This window comes from Mus musculus, chromosome 8 (genome assembly GCF_000001635.26).
Source record: "Mus musculus strain C57BL/6J chromosome 8, GRCm38.p6 C57BL/6J".
Classification (NCBI taxonomy): domain Eukaryota; kingdom Metazoa; phylum Chordata; class Mammalia; order Rodentia; family Muridae; genus Mus; species Mus musculus.
In genome coordinates this window covers 114,286,532-114,305,232 of record NC_000074.6, presented here as the reverse complement: position 1 = coordinate 114,305,232, position 18,701 = coordinate 114,286,532, and the positions used below count along the sequence as shown (strand labels likewise).

The following is an 18,701-nucleotide window of genomic DNA, read 5'->3' as shown; positions in this document are numbered from 1 at the left end:
ATGGAGACAGTGGTGCTATGTCTACAAGCCAAGGGACATTGGAGGCTGTTAGCAACAAGAAGAAACTTAAGCACAGACAGATCCTTGTCCGCAGTGTCTCCTCAGAAGGCATTAGCCCCCCGATCTTCCCTTTCTGTCTGCCATACTGAGAGGCGAAACGTTTCAATTGTTTAAACTGCTTGGCCTGTAGTACTTTGTTATAGTACCACGAGTGAGCGACCACTCGGTTCCTCTGGAAAAAAGGAAATATAAAATTCCCATTTTTTAGGAAAATATGGAATGAGGAAATGAAATGTTAGAGTGCAGTAGCTAGACAGTGGGAAAGTCGAATAGAGCCATCTGTTGATTCAATAGCTCATACTATTTATTTCAAGGTTTGATCAGAGTTAAGAATAAGTCCCATGCTGATTGAGTATTTTGCAATGAAAAGTTCAGTACATTGTTGACTTCAGGGAGCGCACAATAATAAAAAAGCCTACAATAATTACAGGAACGTGGCAGCGTGGCAGTATCTCTCTCTCTCTCTCTCTCTCTCTCTCTCTCTCTCTCTCTCCTTCTCTTCTCTTCTCTTCTCTTCTCTTCTCTTCTCTTCTCTTCTCTTCTCTTCTCTTCTCTTCTCTTTTTCTTTTTTGTTTATGCATTGACATACTTGTGCATACGCACGCACATGGAAATCAGAGGCCATAAGCAAATGTCTTCCCCAGTCATCCTCTACCTTAATTTTTAGAATAAGGTCACTCACTGAACTTGCAGTATGCTGATCCAGCCAGCCAGGATCCAGCCAGCTCTTGGCTCTGTCTTTCCAAACACTGCGATTATAAATTTGCTGTTGTGCCTGGATTTTGTAAAGTGGGTTCTGGGGAGATCAAACTTCATTTTCATGCTTACAGAGGAAGCTCTTTCCTAACTGATCCATCTCCCCAGCCCCCAAAATCTCCATTTCCAATGGAGGAAGCAGAGAGGTTCAGAGAATTGTTAACAGGTTCCTTAGAATAGGGGTGGGGGTGGGGGTGGGGGTGGTGCTCACAGGCTAGGCTGAGGCCTTTACTCCTGAATCCTCTGATGTAAATGTCTGTGCTAGGGTACAAATGACTCCTTATCTGCCATATAGCGAGCCCTTCCATCTAGTCTAGAGAATAAATCAACATCCGCAAACAATTTACCTCTGTAGATACCTTGGAAAATACTTAAAAATGATTTCCCTTGCTCTCTTGCAAGTAAGTTACGTAAAATAATTTCTCCATCAGCTCCAAAGGCAAAGAGAACATTTGTAACCATTGGCCTCAGCAGAACAGAGTCCCAAATCTTTAAAAACCACACCCAGGAGCTGCCGACATCAATGGTTCCTGGGTTGCAAGGAGAACCAGCTTCGTGATATATTCTCCGCCGAGTGACAGGGGCAAAGGCAAAGGATTATTATTTTCATCATAACAGGAATGTATCCGAGCTGAGTGTGTGGACTTCAAACAGGAGCACTGAGCTGTGGATAAAATGCTGAGGTCTGTGGTACAGAGACAGAGTTCTTGGGATTAGGCCTGATGCTGCAGGGGGCCAATAGGAACGCATGCTCTGAGATCCTGGAAGTCTCTTGAGCCCTCCTTGCTTAGCATCTTGATGCCTTAACACTATTGCGGTAGGGCAATGCACTTTAGTGACATCTGGGGCTTTTGTGTCAACAATGGGCTAAGCATTCTTTGTGTATTGGTCATTTAGTTTTTCTCATTAAAAGTAGATGGAAGTGATGACCATTGCTCTCCCCACTTTTTACAGGTTGTGGGTCATAAATGTGTCAGTAAAGGAGGCAAGCCTCTGGGCTCTGAAGGCAGAAGCTCCTAACTCAGAGCTGGGGCATTGAGAAGACAGAGGGAGGGAGGTATATTTTTAAAGTAGCTGATATCATCTTTGCTGAGTCTTGAAAATGGCCAGCAATTCTTTAGGCAGGCACAGAGGGCACAGAGGGCACAGAGGGCACAAGAGGATACAGTGAGACACAGCCACAGGCATTGACTGAGGCTAGAACAATGAGGGCACTTGGGCATCTGATGGGGGGGCACCCCTACTATCCCATCTGATCTTGTTTCTCTCAAGGTCAGCTTCCCCGGTCTTGCCATCATTCTGTGTTTAGCCTGATAAAAATTTCCACTCTACATGGGTGTGTCTGCTCCCCTCTGTCTCTGTCTCTCGCTCCTTAACCTCTGCTGGGCTGTAACACAGACCCAGATCTCACTCCTGATCAATTCTCTTCCCATCATTTTACTTCCTCCTTATAGAATTATACATTGACTTCTGACATCCTGCCAATGCCTAGTGTGTAGGTTCAGGCTTCATACACAATTGTTTCCAAAGCTTAGAGACTGGTGTGGAACGGGCAGCTATTCTGTCTATATTTGGGACATTGGTGATACGTTAGATTTCAGTTGTTGTTATAACAAATGGCCACAAATGCAGAGACCTTAGCCAACCCAGATTCATCTTTTTATAGCTATTTAGATATAAAGCCCCATATGCACTAAAACCATGTGGGCTAGCTATGTGCTTTCTGGAGACTCTGGACCATATGCACTAGAACCATGTGGGCTTCAGCTATGCGCTTTCTGAAGACTCTGGACCCTTGCTCTTTCTGGTTCCTATAGTCCTTTCCCATTCTTAGGCCCATGGCCGTACATCAAATCACCTTCCTTCCTCTGTGTATGGTAGCAATGAACCTTTCCTGTTTCTCTTCCCTGGCTTCCTTATTATATAGCATCTGTGACTACACTGAAGCCACCTGGGCAATACAGAGTCATTTTGAAGTTCTTAATCACATCTACAAGGTACCTTTGTCATATGGGGTAGCATACTCAAAGATTAGAGATTTGGAAGTAGCTCTCTCTCTCTCTCTCTCTCTCTCTCTCTCTCTCTCTCTCTCTCTCTCTCTCTCTGCTTGCTTGTCATCTTCCCTAGTGTACTGGCTAGTTTTGTGTCAACTTGACATAGCTGGAGTTATCACAGAGAAAGGAGCTTCAGTTGAGGAAATGCTTCCATGAGATCCAACTGTAAGGCATTTTCTCAATTAGTGATGAAGGGGGAAAGGCCCCTTGTGGGTGATGCCATCTCTGGGCTGATAGTCTTGGGTTCTATAAGAGAGCAGGCTGAGCAAGCTAGGGGAGGCAAGCCAATAAAGAACATCCCTCCATGGCCTCTGCATCAGCTCCTGCTTTCTGACCTGCTTGAGTTCCAGTCCTGACTTCCTTTGGTGATGATTAGCAATGTGGAAGTGTAAGCCAAATAAACCCTTTCCTCCCCAACTTCTTGGTCATGATGTTTGTACAGGAATAGAATCCCTAAGACACCTAGTAATACCTGATCTTTGAGATCTCAATGCTGGGGTCTTAGTCCATAGCTTAGGCTGGCCCAGTGCTCACCCTCAGCCTCCTGATAGATGTGTATATCTTAAAATTTTAAACTATGCTTAACTTACTTCTTTGTGTGTGTGTGTGTGTGTGTGTGCGTGCGGGTGCGGGTGCATGCATGTGTATGCACATATGTCACAGCACATATATAGCAGGTAGAAGACAGCTTTCAGGAGCTGGATCATTCCTTCTAGTGGGGAAGGAAGCTAGGTCATCAGACTTGGCAGCAAACACCTTCCCCTGCAGAGCCATCTCACCCGCTGAGATTTGCACATCTGTGAGGAGATGTGATTCACCTTTACATGGAAGCATGAGCTGAGTTAGGGCTTTGTAATTTATTTGGTCTGTGGGACAACGAGGAGCAGGGAACAGGCAAATGCATGAGTTTAGAGCCACAATCCTCAGATGTGTTTGGGTGGTGGAAAACATGTGCTGAGGAGGAGCAGTGTGCATGGAAGGGGAGACAGTCCATCACATCAGACACAGAGATTGTGGTAGTTATGTGAGGTGGTGGTCACACTGAATCTATAGTCAGCAAGCAGCAAACCATACATGTAGGTGCTCAGTTCATTTTCTCATTATTCAGTGTGGGACCCCACGGCATAGGATGGTGCCACTCACATTTAAAGGTAAGTCTTCCCACTTCCACCAACCCGATCTAGACACCCCATCTAGACATATCCCCAGAGATGTCTCCTAGGTGACTTTTGATCCTGTTAAGTTGACAATCAGCACTAACCATTCCAATATCTATCTATCTATCTATCTATCTATCTATCTATCTATCTATCTATCTATCTATCTATCTATTCAATACCTGCATCATGGATTTAAATATAATTCAAGTATTATAGACCTAATCCATTCAAGGCATACAACTCCATGATTTCTAGAGTAGTCACAGAGTTGTGCAATGACCACTGACCACTACCATTCACTGTAGGTCCTTTTTTTTAATCCCTCTAATAAGAAATCCTGCACCTGGGAGTAGCCCCATTCTGTTTCTTATAATCCTTCACCCCAGGGAATCCCTAATCCAGTTTCTAAGCAGCCCCCTTCCAGCCTTGGACCCTGTTGGGTGTCTTCCCGGTACTTACTCTGTCTGATGCAAAGCTTCAGGTTTATGCTGGCTGTTAGTCTGCCTACCTACTCATTCCTCTGAGCCCTGGTCAGTTGGACTTCTACTCTTACCACACCACTGAAATGGGTTTCTGAAAGGTTGGCAATGAGCCCTGGATCTAACCCAATGACATTTCCTGTATGTACACTCGATGGTAAGCAGTGGCCAATGGTAACGGCCTATCATAACTAGCTGCATAACCCACGACACGGCCTAAGGATACCTCATTCGGAGTGTGACTGCCAAATGAAGGGAGGGGTTTTTCTCAGCATGGTGGGGAAGTTAGTGATCCTGCCTTTCAGAGTCAGAGTTCTCCATGTCAAAGTTCAGAGTCCGGCTCTCAAGGTCAGCTGTGATACATACAAGCTCTGTGATCTCCGGAAACTCTATCCTTGTATGCCTCCGTTTCTCACCTGTGTCACAGCTGTTGTCATGGTAACCACCACTCAGGGACCTCATGGAGATTAAACGAATGTTAAGGCCTCCACAAGTGTGTGGTAATATAGACTCCTTCTGTGCTGATTCCTAATATAATTATTTAGCTCATTCTTTCGTTCAATGAGTTTATTCATTGCCATTTTTTTTCCTAACAATGTCTGTGCTCCGAGGTTCAAATGTCTCACAAATTCAATTAAAGGCGGGGACTTCAGGCAGTGAAAATTCTCCAGTAGCTCATTTTCGTGATCTTACAGAAGAGTGTAATAGCTCCCTGGGTCTTTGGGTTACTGGAGAGTTTAACCGAGTTAATGCATGAAGCACACTGAGTGATACCTGGCACATCTAGAATCTTCCAAAGATATTAACGGGAATAGCTGCCCATCCCTCTTCCCTCACTTCCACACGGCTGTGTGAAGTGGAAATGTCTGGTTTCTTTGGAGAGTCAGTTATGTCGAATGATGCTTTGCTGGGGGCACACAGGTGAAAGGATGTTTTGCTGGCGCAGACAAGGGAAAGAACGTTTTCCAGAAGCAGATACAAGCGAAAGAAGGTTTTCATTTAGCAAACACGTGAAAGGACCCAGGATGAAGGAGTATAAATATGACCTCCACAGACAGTGGGAGATTAGCATTGAGCATCGGATTGGTTTGCTCCACCTCATTATATGTGCTAAGGACACACATGCACGGTTTGGTTTGCCTTACATAGCAATAGCATTGTTGAGCTCAGTTTGTGGTAAGGCTGTTGTTATTGAGAGAAACTTGCCCAAGAACTGCTCGTGAGTTCCCGTGGTGGCTTGCTGCTTCCGCAGCCTTGGTGAGCCTTGTGGTTTCTTCAGGATTGAACTACAGCTCCTGGATCATGCATACCTGGTGTCTGCCTGCCTAAAGGACTGGTCAGCAGCTGCTGAGTCATAGTTGGTGTTTGCTATGGGACTGAGCTGCTGCCAAAGAAGATCAAGCTCGCTCCCAAAGAACTGTTGCTAAGCAGGTCCACTTCCCCCGTATCCTAATAACTTTTCTCTTTCACTACTTCTGCTGGGTGGCAGGCTAGAGGAGCCTTGAACCCTTATTAAAAGTAGGTTGTGGGCTGGAGGGATGGCTCAATAAAGAGCACTGACTGCTCTTGCAGAGGACCTGGGTCCTATTCCCAGCATCCACAGCTCACAACTGTCTGTCACTCCAAGATCTGACACCCTCACAGAAGATATACATGTGGACAAAACACCAGTGCACATAAAATAAATAAATTATTAAAAAAAGTAGGTTGCAAAAAATTTATGTCTACACTGTGGGTCTCAGCTCTTTGGTGGTGGCATCTCCATATGCTTTTTTTTGTTTTCCTTAAACAAGATTCACATCTGAACTGATAAACATCTTCACAGAAGCTTCTAGTTTGCATCTGGGCACTTGCTTCTTCACGCTGGTGGAATCACCTCTTAACTTCCTGATCTAGAGCAAGAGTTGTAGCCTAGAGCTACTTTAGGGCTGTCAATCATTCCTCCCTCTGCCCACTCCATCCCTGGGTCATGACACTGCCCTATGACTGCTTCCTCATACAAATCCCCCTTTATTCAGCTACTCTTTTATCTCAGGGCATAAAAAAGCATCCATGAAGCTCATCTCATCTATCTTTCCTTCCATTTGCGCCTTTAGACAGACCTGTATCTGTTTAGCACTTGTACTGCCTTCAAATAAAAGACACATAATATATTCAAGCCATGACTATCTACATAGAGCTAAAGTGCAGACTATGCATAATGAGAGATTCAGGACACACACATCAAATAAGTGACTTTGTTTGGGCAGTGACCTTCATGACACCACAGCAAAGGGAGAGATACAAGGAAGGGCACAATTAACATAATTGACTGAGAGGCAACCAGGCCAGAAGGCTTCAGAGACAAATTGTTCCCTGCCTTTAAGCAGAAGGATGACATCATCTCATAGACCGGTTCTGGGGAGGCTTTTTGCAATGATGGGGGTGGGGGGGATTCTAAACCCACCCTGGCCAGTATGGCAGCCACTAGCCACATGTGGCTTCAGAAGCCTTGAAACTGCATTTTTTAATGTGACATAATAAAAATGTAAAGAGCCACTTGTGGCTAGGGGTATCATAGAGGAGACGACAGCCAGACTCTTACTGAAATCATGTTGCGGAACGCTACACATGGTTACTTCAGGGGAGAACTTGTAGATATATTGAGAGCTGGGAAAATAGTTCAGGTTCTACATGCTCACTGTTGGGGGTGCAAGGATTTGAGCTAGATCCCTAGAACCCAAGAGCCTAACCAAAGAAGCTGGGTGAGGTGCCGTGGATTCACCTCTTCCTGATCTAGTGCAAGAGTTGTAGCCTAGAGCTACTTTACGACTGTCAATAATTCCTCCCTCTGCCCACGCTGTGCCTGGGTCATGACACTGCCCTATGATAGTACTTATAATCTCAGTGCTATGGAAGTAGAGATGGGAGGACCTCTGGGGTTTGCTAGCCACACAGATGCCCTCAAAAACATGGGTACTGTGGTGATTTGAATATGCTCGGCTCAGGGAGTGGCACTACTTGGAGGTGTGGCCTTCTTGGAGTAGGTGTGTCACTGTGGGCATAGGCTTTAAGACCCTCTTCCAAGCTACCTGGAAACTGATCTTCTAGCAGCCTTCAGATAAAGATGCAGCATACACCATGCTTGCCTGGATGCTGCCATGTTCCTGCCTTGATGATAATGGACTGAACCTCTGAACCTGTAAACCAGCCCCAATTAAATGTTGTTCTTTGCACTGACTAGTTTTGTGTGTCAACTTGACACATTGAGGAAATGCCTCCATGAGATTCAGCTAAGTGATCAAGGGAGGAGGGCCCATTGTGGGTGGTGCCATCTCTGGGCTGGTCTATAAGAGAGCAAGTTGAGCAAGCCAGTAAGAAACATCCCTCCATGGCCTCTGCATCAGCTCCTGCTTCCTGACCTGCTTGAGTTCCAGTCCTGAGCTCCTTTGGTGATGAATAGCAATTTGGAAGTGTAAGCTGAATAAACCCTTTCCTCCCCAACTTGCTTCTTGATCATGATGTTTGTGCAGGAATAGAAACCCTGACTAAGACATCCTTTTAAGAGTTGCTTTGGCCATGGTGTCTGTTCATAGCAGTAAAACCCTAAGACAGGTACCATTCACATATATACACATATACACTTACTAAGATCCCATGCAGCTCCCAGGGAGTTTTTAATTGCTAAATGGATAAAGTCTACGGTGCTATAGTCTAGACACATTCCTTTTAGATGTTATTGGTGTTTGTTTGTTTGTTTTTGAGAAATGGAGGGAAGATTGAATAGGGGGGTTCTGGAGGGGAGACCTGGAAAGGAGAAAACATTTAAAATTTAGATAAAGAAAATATCCAATTAAAAAAAGAAAAGAAAAGACCTTTAAAAAAAAGAATGATGCAGGGAAAGGGGCTGGGATGATGTCTCCATCAAAAAAGCTTCAGCTATGCAGGCATGAGGAGCCTAGTTTACACTCTAAGCCACGCACGATGGCATACGCCTGCAGTGATAGTACTGGAGATGCTGAGACAGATCCCTGTAGATCATTGGTGAGACTGTCTAAGCAAATTAATGAGCTCTAGGTTCAATGAGAAACTCCTATCTCTCCTCCCCCAGCCTCTATGAGGTTGCTCCCCTACCCACCCACCCACTCACATCTTCCTGCCCTGGCATTCCCCTAACCTGGGGCAATGAACACCCTCAGGCCCAAGGGCTGCTCCCACTGATATCCAACAAGGCCATCCGCTGCCACGTATGCGACTGGAGCCATCGGTCCTTTGGTTGGTGGTCCAGTCCCTGGGAGCTCAGGGGGTCTAGCCGGTTGACGCTGTTGCTCCTCCCATGGGGCTGCAACCCCCCTCAGCTCCTTCAGCCCCTTCTCTAACTCCTCCATCAGGGACCCCATGTTCAGTCCAATGGTTGGGCCACGAGCATCCCGAGTCATTCTTAAAGTGGCCTCTGAACATTTAATTTATTCTTAACTTTGTTCTCTTTTGATTTCACACTCAGTTGCAGTTGAAATCGACCCCCTGTGATTGATAACGATTACTCTCTAATTATCTCGTAGGTTTGTTGAAAACCCAAGGACAGGAAACAGATCGCCTATGATTCGTGTAGACTTGACAGCTGAAAATACTATGAGTGCGCAGTAGGTGCCTGTTTTCTTACTTGTCTAGTCCATGTGACCTAATGTCTGACAAATGTAACTTAAGAAAGGATGAGTTTAGTTTTGCTCCATCATGGCAGGGAGGCCTGGTATCTGGGGCATGGGGCAGTGGGTCACAGGCACCCAACATCGGGAGGCAGAGGTGACTGCTGGAGTTTAGCTACCCTACTCCTTTTTACACAGCTCAGGACACCGGCTCATAGGACAGTGCTGCCCATGGTGTGTGGGTCTTCTCTCCTTATGTATGCCTTTCTGGAATCGTTCTTAGAGACACACCAAGAGGTTTGTTTCCATGGAGACTCCAGAGCAAGTCAAGTTCACTGTGAAGATAACCACCACAAGTACTCAAGGAAACAACAGCTGCCTGGGTGACAAGCATACACATTTTGTCCCCTTTCCAGCTTGAAACTGCAAACCTAATTCCACCCCCCCCCCGCAATGTAAAATACAGCTGTACATTTAGCATCTGAAAGCAAACGGGAGACTACCATGTCCCCCACTCTGCTTTGTGTATTAAATTTACAATAAAGTCCCAGACAGATGGCTAGAAAAAACCCTTAATCGTGTCTGATATTATTAAATCTTCTTGTCTGAGGGCTCAGAGAGCCCAAGAAAATTTTCTTTTAATCCCTGTGGGCTTTATATTCTATAAATGGCATTACCGAGCTGGTCTGAGAAGCAATTTTGTGTAAGCCCTTACCAAAGGGGGTGGGGGCGGGAATCATTACAGCCCGCCCTCGGAGGTTCTCAAGCAATAAGCATGCTGTACTCCCTGTAAGCCCAGAAGAGCTGCGTGGGCTTGATAAATTGCTGCATTTGGCCCAACTGCAGCTCTAAACAGATGTCTGTAAATATTGTAGAAAAGAACCCTCAGAAAGTTGGTGGGTGTCGCTGATGAGTGGCTCTGGTGGCTTTGTTGGCAAACAGGCGGCAGCCGTCTGTCTCCCTTCTGTGGAGGGCCAGCCTGCTACACTGAGTATAGCTCTTTTGTTTTGCTGGTGACTAGATCATCTACCATAGCTTTTTGTTGCTGTGGCTTTTTTCTGGCTCCTCCTCCCCTCCCTCCTTTCCTCTTTTCCCTGCCCATTCTCCCCCCTCCCTCTCTCCCCTCTACCCTAAGCTCCCATCCTAAGACTGGGTATCATATAGCTCAGCCTCCAAATCACTATATAGCCCAAGATGACCTTGAATCTCTAATTTTCCAGCTTCTCCCTCCTGAGTGCTGGCTTTATAGGATGCACCATCTTTCCTGGTGAGTGGAGCTGGAGCTCTGAGCCAGTGCTTCATGTAATAGATGCTAACCTGCTGAGCCACAACCCACCCCAGTCCCAAGGCTTCTTTTAAAACTGCAATTCTCAACTAGGAACAGTTTTTCCATCACCCTTGTCCCACTCAGTGGCCCAGGGGACATATGACAATAACGAGAGACATTTCTTCTTTTATTACTGCTGCTGGCATCTAGTGAGTAGAACTCAGGGATCGCACTCAGTTTTCAACACTGCATAGAGGAGCCCTCCTCCACCAGGAAGAATTATTCAAACCAACACATAAATCAGACCTTAGGCGAAAAAACATGACTTCTTTCTTTTTGCTTGGAAACACTGTTTTAATAATAATGATAATAATAATAATATAAAAACTGATATTAATTGAATAATTTTTTGCATTATATTAAATAAGTTAATTTTCTCTCTTTCTCTTACTCTGTGTGTGTGTGTGTGTGTGTGTGTGTGTGTGTGTGTAGATGTGTAGATGTGTAGATGCATAGATTAGTGGACTGGTTGTGGGACTCGGCTTGTTCCTTTCACTGTGTCTGTGTGCTCCGGGGATCATCAGTATTGGTGGCAAGCACCTTTACCCCCTGAGACAACTTGCTGGTTCCAGTAGAATATCTGAAAGAGCAGCGCTTGCTTATTTTAGTTCATTTACTCATCTATTTGCTCAGCAAATATTTATTATTAAACATAGCAAGTGTCCAGCTGGTCACGTTTCTGGGTGGTGCTGGGCCAATGCTCATTGACTCGTCTGTACAATAGCCCATTTACTGAGCCCCCACTCTGTCCACTGAAGGCTGCAGGCCTACGTGTATGATTTTCCTCACATAGGGTTTAACTTCTAGCAGAGGAGAGGCAAGAGTCAACATATAACCCAATCAAACATGAATATAGCAGAGACCACCACACAGGAGAAAAGGAGAGTGAGGGACAAGTGGCTTGGTTGGAAGGTAGCAGCAGAGAAGCACATTCATGAAAAATGGGGAGGATATATATTTACCATAGAGGAGACAACTGCCCCAAGAGGCTCAAGGTGGGGAGAGTGTGGTGGGAGAGTGGGTTTAAAGACCAAAAGACTAGAAGCTGCTGAAGTGTGGGTGGGAGGGGGTGGGCTGATGCATAGAGCTTGAGCCAATGGTTAGGAATACAGTGGAGCAGGACTTGACTTATCTTGAGAAGACAGAGATTTAAGCTGGTTTTGAGATACTCTGTGTGTGTGTGTGTGTGTGTGTGTGTGTGTGTGCGTATGTGTGTGTGCTCAAGAGGGAGTGGGGTGGAAGTGAGGATGTCAGGGTTACTGTTCTATTGCTATAAAGAGACACCATGACCAAGACCACTCTTATAAGAGAAAGTATTAATTGGAGCTTGGTTACAGTTTCAGAAGTTTAGTCTATTATCATCTTGGTGGGGAGTGTGGTAGCATCCTGGCAGGTGTTGAGAACTGTATCCTGATCCTTAGGCAGAGAGAGAGAGTGAGAGTGAGAGAGAGAGAGAGAGAGAGAGAGAGAGAGAGAGAGAGAGAGAGAGAGCGCTGAAAGCCTACCTTGGGCAACACACTTCCTCCAACAAGGCCTTACCTCCTAATCTTTCTAATCTTTTCAAATAGCCCCATTCCCTGGTGACTAAGTCATTCAACTATATGAGCATATGGCATGCATTCCTATTCAAACCACCACAGATGAGCCTGTACAGCTCAGACAAATAGAACTGGATCTGGGGATGGAAGAAAATCTGGAAACTCAAGGTCAAGTCCCAGACTTTCTAAGTCCACATATAGCTCAGTCAAGAGAGCTGCCATCCATGGCTTTCCTGCTGCTGGTTAGTGCTAGACCTGAGTATCTTTGCCCAGCAAACCAGATGAATTCAGTCTTCCATCCAGTCCTGATATTATTCCAGCGTGCACTCAGATGCAGCAGTTCTCTAAGGGTGAAAAGTGATAGCAAGACCAGTTGTTTTTTTCTTAGACCCTGCTTACGGAAGCACAGCTGCCCACCAGGCTTGCTGGCCTTCAGTTCATCTTGTCTTTCCCATTCCTCAGTTTCACCAAGCTCTTCTGGATTGCATCATTGCCCAGGACTCTGACTAGCAACTCCAGTTCCTCCTGAGCAGATCACACCTTGAGGACCAGGAAGAAGCCTCTTTACCTTGACCCTCTAGGTACTAGAAGTTAGTGCAAGGTCTGGCCCATCCTTGCTGTCCTGTCTAGGGTTTCTCTGAACCATCTCTTCTTGGCTTAGAATAATTCACCTGTGCAACCATCCAAGATGAAATTATTTTGGTTAAGGTTTTTACCTTCTTCAAGCACTTTCTCAAAGGACGCTACTCTAAGAGACCCTTGTTAGTTTGACCCACTCTGCAGTGGGTACTTTCGTTGACCACCATATTGCTCCAAGAGAGAAAGGACGATGAAGTGCAAATACACTTGGATAACACACACACACACACACACACACACACACACACACACATACACACACACACACGCTCACACCATTAAAATTTTACAAAGGGGGAAAATGTCTAGAAAAGGTTCTTAGAGGGGCAATGACGTGAAAGAGTTTAGGAATCACTTCTACATAGGAACTAAATGCCCCCCCCCCCAATCTATTTCTGTTTTTGCTTGAATCTGAAATGTGTCCCCACCTGCTCATGTTTCAGACACTTAGAGGTTAGTGATGCTATTTAGGAGGCTATGTCCATCTGGTAGTTACAGGCTACTAAGCGGGGATCCCTGGCTCTAGCATTGCTCTCTGCTTCCTTGTCGTTCATGACCAGCCAATGCCACACACACTCTTCCACCACCGTGCTCTGAGTTGAGAACATGGTCTGCAGTGCCTTTCCCTCCATGAGAGATTGAAAGCTTCTGACACTGTGAACCAAAGGGATGCTTTCAGCTCAGGTGGTCATGGTGATGCAAACACAGCCAGCACTCCCCGTCTAAGAGCGTCTTACAAGCAGCAATTTTTCCTGTGTGTCAGTATTTTCTGTTCCTTCACCCTTCTTTGAATATTAACTCTACAAAGCCCAGGAATATTATCTCCCTATTCTTCACTGTATCTTCAGCATCTCCAACGAACCAAACACATACTAATTACTCAATAGGTCTTTAGAGACTCTATTACTGCTGTGAGCAAGGAATAGTGTCAAACACTAGGAGAACTCCTGGAGCCATCTGGACCACCTCTCAGATCTTAATCCTCACAAGCTACCAGATTTGCTGGGTCACTTTGGACACTAGGTCTAAACCTAAGTCTATTCTGTGTCACATGGATGAGAGAGTTGGTCCCGATTATTCTTATCTTTCTCTGGCATGCCACTCTGAACATTGTACAGATATCTGGTTCTGACATGCCACACTGAATACTGTAGCGATATCTGATTCATTAAACTGAAAAGATTTTCAATAAAATGATGACAAGAGGCTAACTATTCTGGCAATTACACAGGACAAAGAATACATTATTGTCTCATTTACTTCGGGAATAAATTGAATCACAATAAGCATCTGCAATAGATAAAAGACAAAAAGGAAGGAAGCTGGAACGTTAACGGCATTATCCTTCTCTGGAATGTAGATGTGCCCTTTGTTTTCTACTTTTGCTGGCTGGTTTAAAAATGTTCTGTACTGAATATTTATTTCAGTAATTACAACAGGGCCTTTGGGTAGTTTTGTTTGTTTGTTTGTTTGTTTGTTTTGTTTGTTTTTTAAGGCTGCCCATTATACCTCAATATTAGAATGACATGTATGGGTATAGTTTGAGTTCACTGGTCTTGGACCAGTTAATCTGATAGCATAATTGCCCCTTATTCAAATCTACTAGGCAAACAGCAACACCTTTACACACACACACACACACACACACACACACACACACACACACACAACACATACACATATATACACTTACTTCTGACCCACAGAACTTAGGTTGCAAAAGTGTCTTTGGCTCCCCAAAGTTTCAAAGCAGGGCTGGTCCAGGGCTGGGAAGATGGCTCAGTACATGACATGGTTGCTGTGCCAGCATGCAGACCTGAGATAGGACCTCCAGCATTCATATAAAAGTTGGGCATTAAAGTGTCCATCTACTACCCAGTACTGGAGTTGGGTGATGAGAGGTTGGCAGATCTGGGGAGCATGCTGGCCATTAGTCTAGCTTAAATGCCAAGCTCAAGGTTCAGTGGGAAACTATCTCAAAATATAAAGTATAGGAGGGTGATTGAGGAAAACACTCAATTTTAATGTCTGAGTTTCACTCATGCACACATAGGTGAGTGTACCATACATGTGTGCAGGCACTCACACAAGCCCCAGACACACACACACTTCCATCAAATACTTGTTCCCTAAGACACCTCATCCATGAGAACAATGAAAAAGAAGCCAACAACACAGCTCATGCCACCTTAAGCATTTTTCTAGACCTCATGACAGAGGGAGATTTGACATGTCACCCCAAACCCAGGCCACGTGCTTCCCCTGTTCTCACAAAGAACTGTCACGGCAGACTTTCTATATGCTCCACCCTTCTCTTATCCTGAAGGATTTCTAGACTTGAAGACTGCCTTCCTCCCTGAGTACCATACAAATCAACCCAACCAGTTTCTGCTTTAGCATCCTTGAAAATTAGTTTGTTCACGGTTTGAGAAGGTATTCAAATACTAGAACCTTTGGCAGATCTTTCAGAATCATCAACAACACTGGCCACAACAAAACTCCAAAGTCAGTCCAACACCAGACCCAACAGTGTCCACTATGACCGCTGATAATGTCTCAAAGAAACATAAAACATATCCAGTGTCTGCATATAAATCATTCCCACGTGTGAGCTACTTTGAGCTTGATCTCTTTTGTATCCATAGAGTCACAATATGCATGGCATTCTCACAAGAAGCATACCCTTCTATAATCAAGGTGAATTGGGACTCTCCATTCACATTCAGCATCGTATCTCAAAAGAAAGGGTTCCTATATATAAATGTTAGAGCTGCATGGCTTGAAAACTTGTTGGGAACTTGAAATGATCCGTGGAACTTAAAGCACCATGATGCAGATGTGCCAAACCTGTGGGCCACATGTGGCTAAGGATAGCTATGGATATAGACCAATAGAAAACCATGAGCTCACTTAAAATGATGTGAGATTTTGGGTGTGTGTGTGTGTGTGTGTGTGATTGTTTTCTTGTTGTTCAACGGCGTGTTTCTTGAGTGTGAACTTGGTATGTGACAACGCTGAATTGTGATGTCAGAGGTTGGTCTCGACACCTGCTCTAGGACTTTTGTTTCAAACAAAATCTGGAGAAATAAAAATGGCTTTGAAAAAGATTGCTCAAAGCTCCTAGAAGCGAACTCGAAAGGCTGCTTGCTTACCTCCTCCAGGGCCCATAAGGAATCCACCACTGGCTTGATCTTCTTCTGGTTGTACAGCCCGATGAGCTTCTCTACCACCCCTCGGATGAGGCCTGAGCGGCCCTGCTTGAAGAGCAGATTGAGGAGTGAGAATCCGGCGATGACTTTGTTTTCTTCATACAGCTTGATGGGGTTCACTTTCTCCACCTGCCACCACTGCAGTGGGAGAAGGGGCTAGGTTACAACATTGCAAGATGGGGTTACATCATGCAATATCACCTACGACACGAGGACATCATCTACCCCAGGGAAGCAAAGTTTGAAACTAGGTAGAGTCCAGTGGACCAGCAAGCAGTCTTGGTGATATATTTTTTAAGGATCTATTTCTGAAACCACTGCAGTTGGTACATGGAATATCTTAGACAGAAGTACTGTGAAAAGGATCTAGGTTGGAGGGAGGAAAAGAGGAAAGAAGAGAGGGAGGGAGGAAGAGAGCAAGAACAAGAGAAGGGGAGGAGAGGGAGAGGGAGAGGGAGAGGGAGAGGGAGAGGGAGAGGGACAGGGAGAGGGAGAGGGAGAGGGAGAGGGAGAGGGAGAGGGAGAGGGAGAGGGAGAGGGAGAGGGAGAGCCAGTCAAATCTTCTGAATGCTAAAATGATACTACGAAGGGATGCGGGATGCTAAAATACTCTCTACACTGGAAATGTAGCTCAGTTGGGACAATATTTGCTTAGTACACACAAAATTCTGGGTTCAAATTCCAGAATCACATAGAAGGAGCAGTGTGGAGGTGCATGCTTGTCATCCCAGAATTTAGGAGGTACAGGCAGGAGGATCAGAAGTCCAAGGTTATCTTCAACTAAATAATGAGTTTTATAACAGCCTGGGCTACAACAGAACCTGTCTTAACACACACAGGCACACAAATATCCAGACACTCACAGACATATAGATACACACATGCACACACATATACATGATAAGACTCATATCTTATGACTTTACATACAAATAAGAAGACCCCCCACACCCCTGCAAGCAGTCCAAATTCTGAAGCTCTTCTTGCCCTCATTCATCTGGGCAAGGTTCCTCAGTCTATTCGAGGGCACAGGTTAATAGTAAGTGTGTGATTAAGACCTTTGACCCTAGAGTTGATCCTAGATGTATATACTCCACCCCTCATTCTTCTCTGAACTTTGTCCTTCTCAGCTGACTTGAATGAAGGGATACACTGATGTCTTCCATGAGGGTACAGGGTAAAGCCTTTGGCTCTGGGAATGGTTGCGGGGATGATGAAAGAGTCTTAACACAGAGAAGCTTACAGAATGATAAAGTATTGAGGGCATGGGGTGAGTGACCACTCTGAGTGCAAGAGCTCCCCTCTCCTCTTTAATACGGTGAGTTGGGGTAGATAATGACAAGAATATGGGGCAGGTAGGTAGAAATGAAGGGCAAGTTGAGAAGACAGAATTGCATGGGGTGATAAAACTAGGAGGTTGGGACCACATAAATGGCTGCCACGTAGGTTCAGCCCCTGATATGTGACAAGAAGTCTGTGGTCAAAAGAACAGCTCTTCTTGAGCTGCCCCACTCCTAGCTCTGTTAAATGTGCTTCACTGAAGAATTCCAACCTAAGCGTTCAAAACCATGGGTCCCATGATTAAGCTTGATACCTGCACATTGGTAAGATCTCAGTGCATGTTTGTGTCAGGCCTTGCCAGACACTGCTGCAGTTACTGCTCAGCTGTGATTAAGAGCTCTAGAGATGACTCTAGAGATGGTAGAGGTGCTTTCCACAAGACCTGACAACCAGAGTTGGATGCTTGGGACATACATGGTGAAAGCAGAGAACCAACTCCTGCAAGTTGTCCTCTGACTTCTTCATGCATGCCATGTGCACATACATGCACACACGTGTACACACACACACACATACTCAAAAATCTTTTTTTTTTAATTTCTAGAGTTGAGTATCATCTGATAGCTGTGCCACTCTAGGCAACCCATCTAATCTCTCTGTTCAACTTCCTTACCATACCTTGGAGAGAAGGAGGTTGCTGTGCAATGTAAATGTGTTCATATAAGATATATGCCACTGCAACAGGGTGTATATACCACACACATCATAAGCACAAGCCAATTTAATTGTCATCCTAATATGAAAGCCATGTTTCAGATTTACTGAGCATGGGGTGGGAATTTGGGGTCACTTTGCTCTCTAAATGTTAACTTCATCTGGAAGAACCATCCTTAGAACGGCCCAAGAGTGAGTGGCCAGGCTGACAAAGCACAGCGTATTCATTCTGCTGAAATCTGAAGATGGGAGATAATTAAGATAGCAGCGTTAGAACTCGGTATATGATGCCTCTAAATGTGCCTTCCTTGATTGCAGAGAATTTCCTTCCTGGAGCAAAGCCATCATTGCACTTCTCAGAAAGTCGTCTTTTCAATTTACTTCCAACCAATCAGCCTGCACAAGCCGGGCCTCTGATAGGGAATGGCCTTTATTCATGACCTTCAGCTCCAGAGCATAATGGTACTCATTTGGGGAAAAGGAATCTGCGTTTCTATCCAGGCTGTGTTGTTATAAATACCTTTCCCGGGCTCGGGCACACTGTAATTATTTCATTAGCACTGTGCGTTGAGATTGGGCATTAAGGGTGAGAGAAGGGGGAAACACTTCTTACAGTTAGTTGTATATAATTTGAGACCAGCATGATTCCACAGAGAAGTCGATCAGCATCATGCAAATTGTATCCACAGCAACAATGCAGCTAAGGGTGGTACAGAGCCTGTCTTTGGGGACAGATGATAGCATCCATCACAAGGCTCTACCCTTTCTCCTGAGCCCTGGTATTCAAATGGTTCTTGACCTACACATTTATTAAAATCCCTTATGCAAAAAATGCAAAGAGTAGTCCTTTAAATTTTGT

General features: G+C 45.0%; 1 protein-coding gene across 2 annotated transcripts in view; it reads right to left on the bottom strand.

Annotated features, from left to right (window-relative positions):
• Nucleotides 1-18,701, bottom strand: part of Vat1l (vesicle amine transport protein 1 like) — a 168,794-nt gene that overhangs the window by 68,842 nt on the left and 81,251 nt on the right. For both annotated transcript variants that reach the window (XM_011248394.2, NM_173016.3), the window contains exon 7: nucleotides 15,791-15,985. In XM_011248394.2, the coding sequence (XP_011246696.1) occupies nucleotides 15,791-15,985 (195 nt within the window). The remainder of the gene's footprint in view (nucleotides 1-15,790; nucleotides 15,986-18,701) is intronic.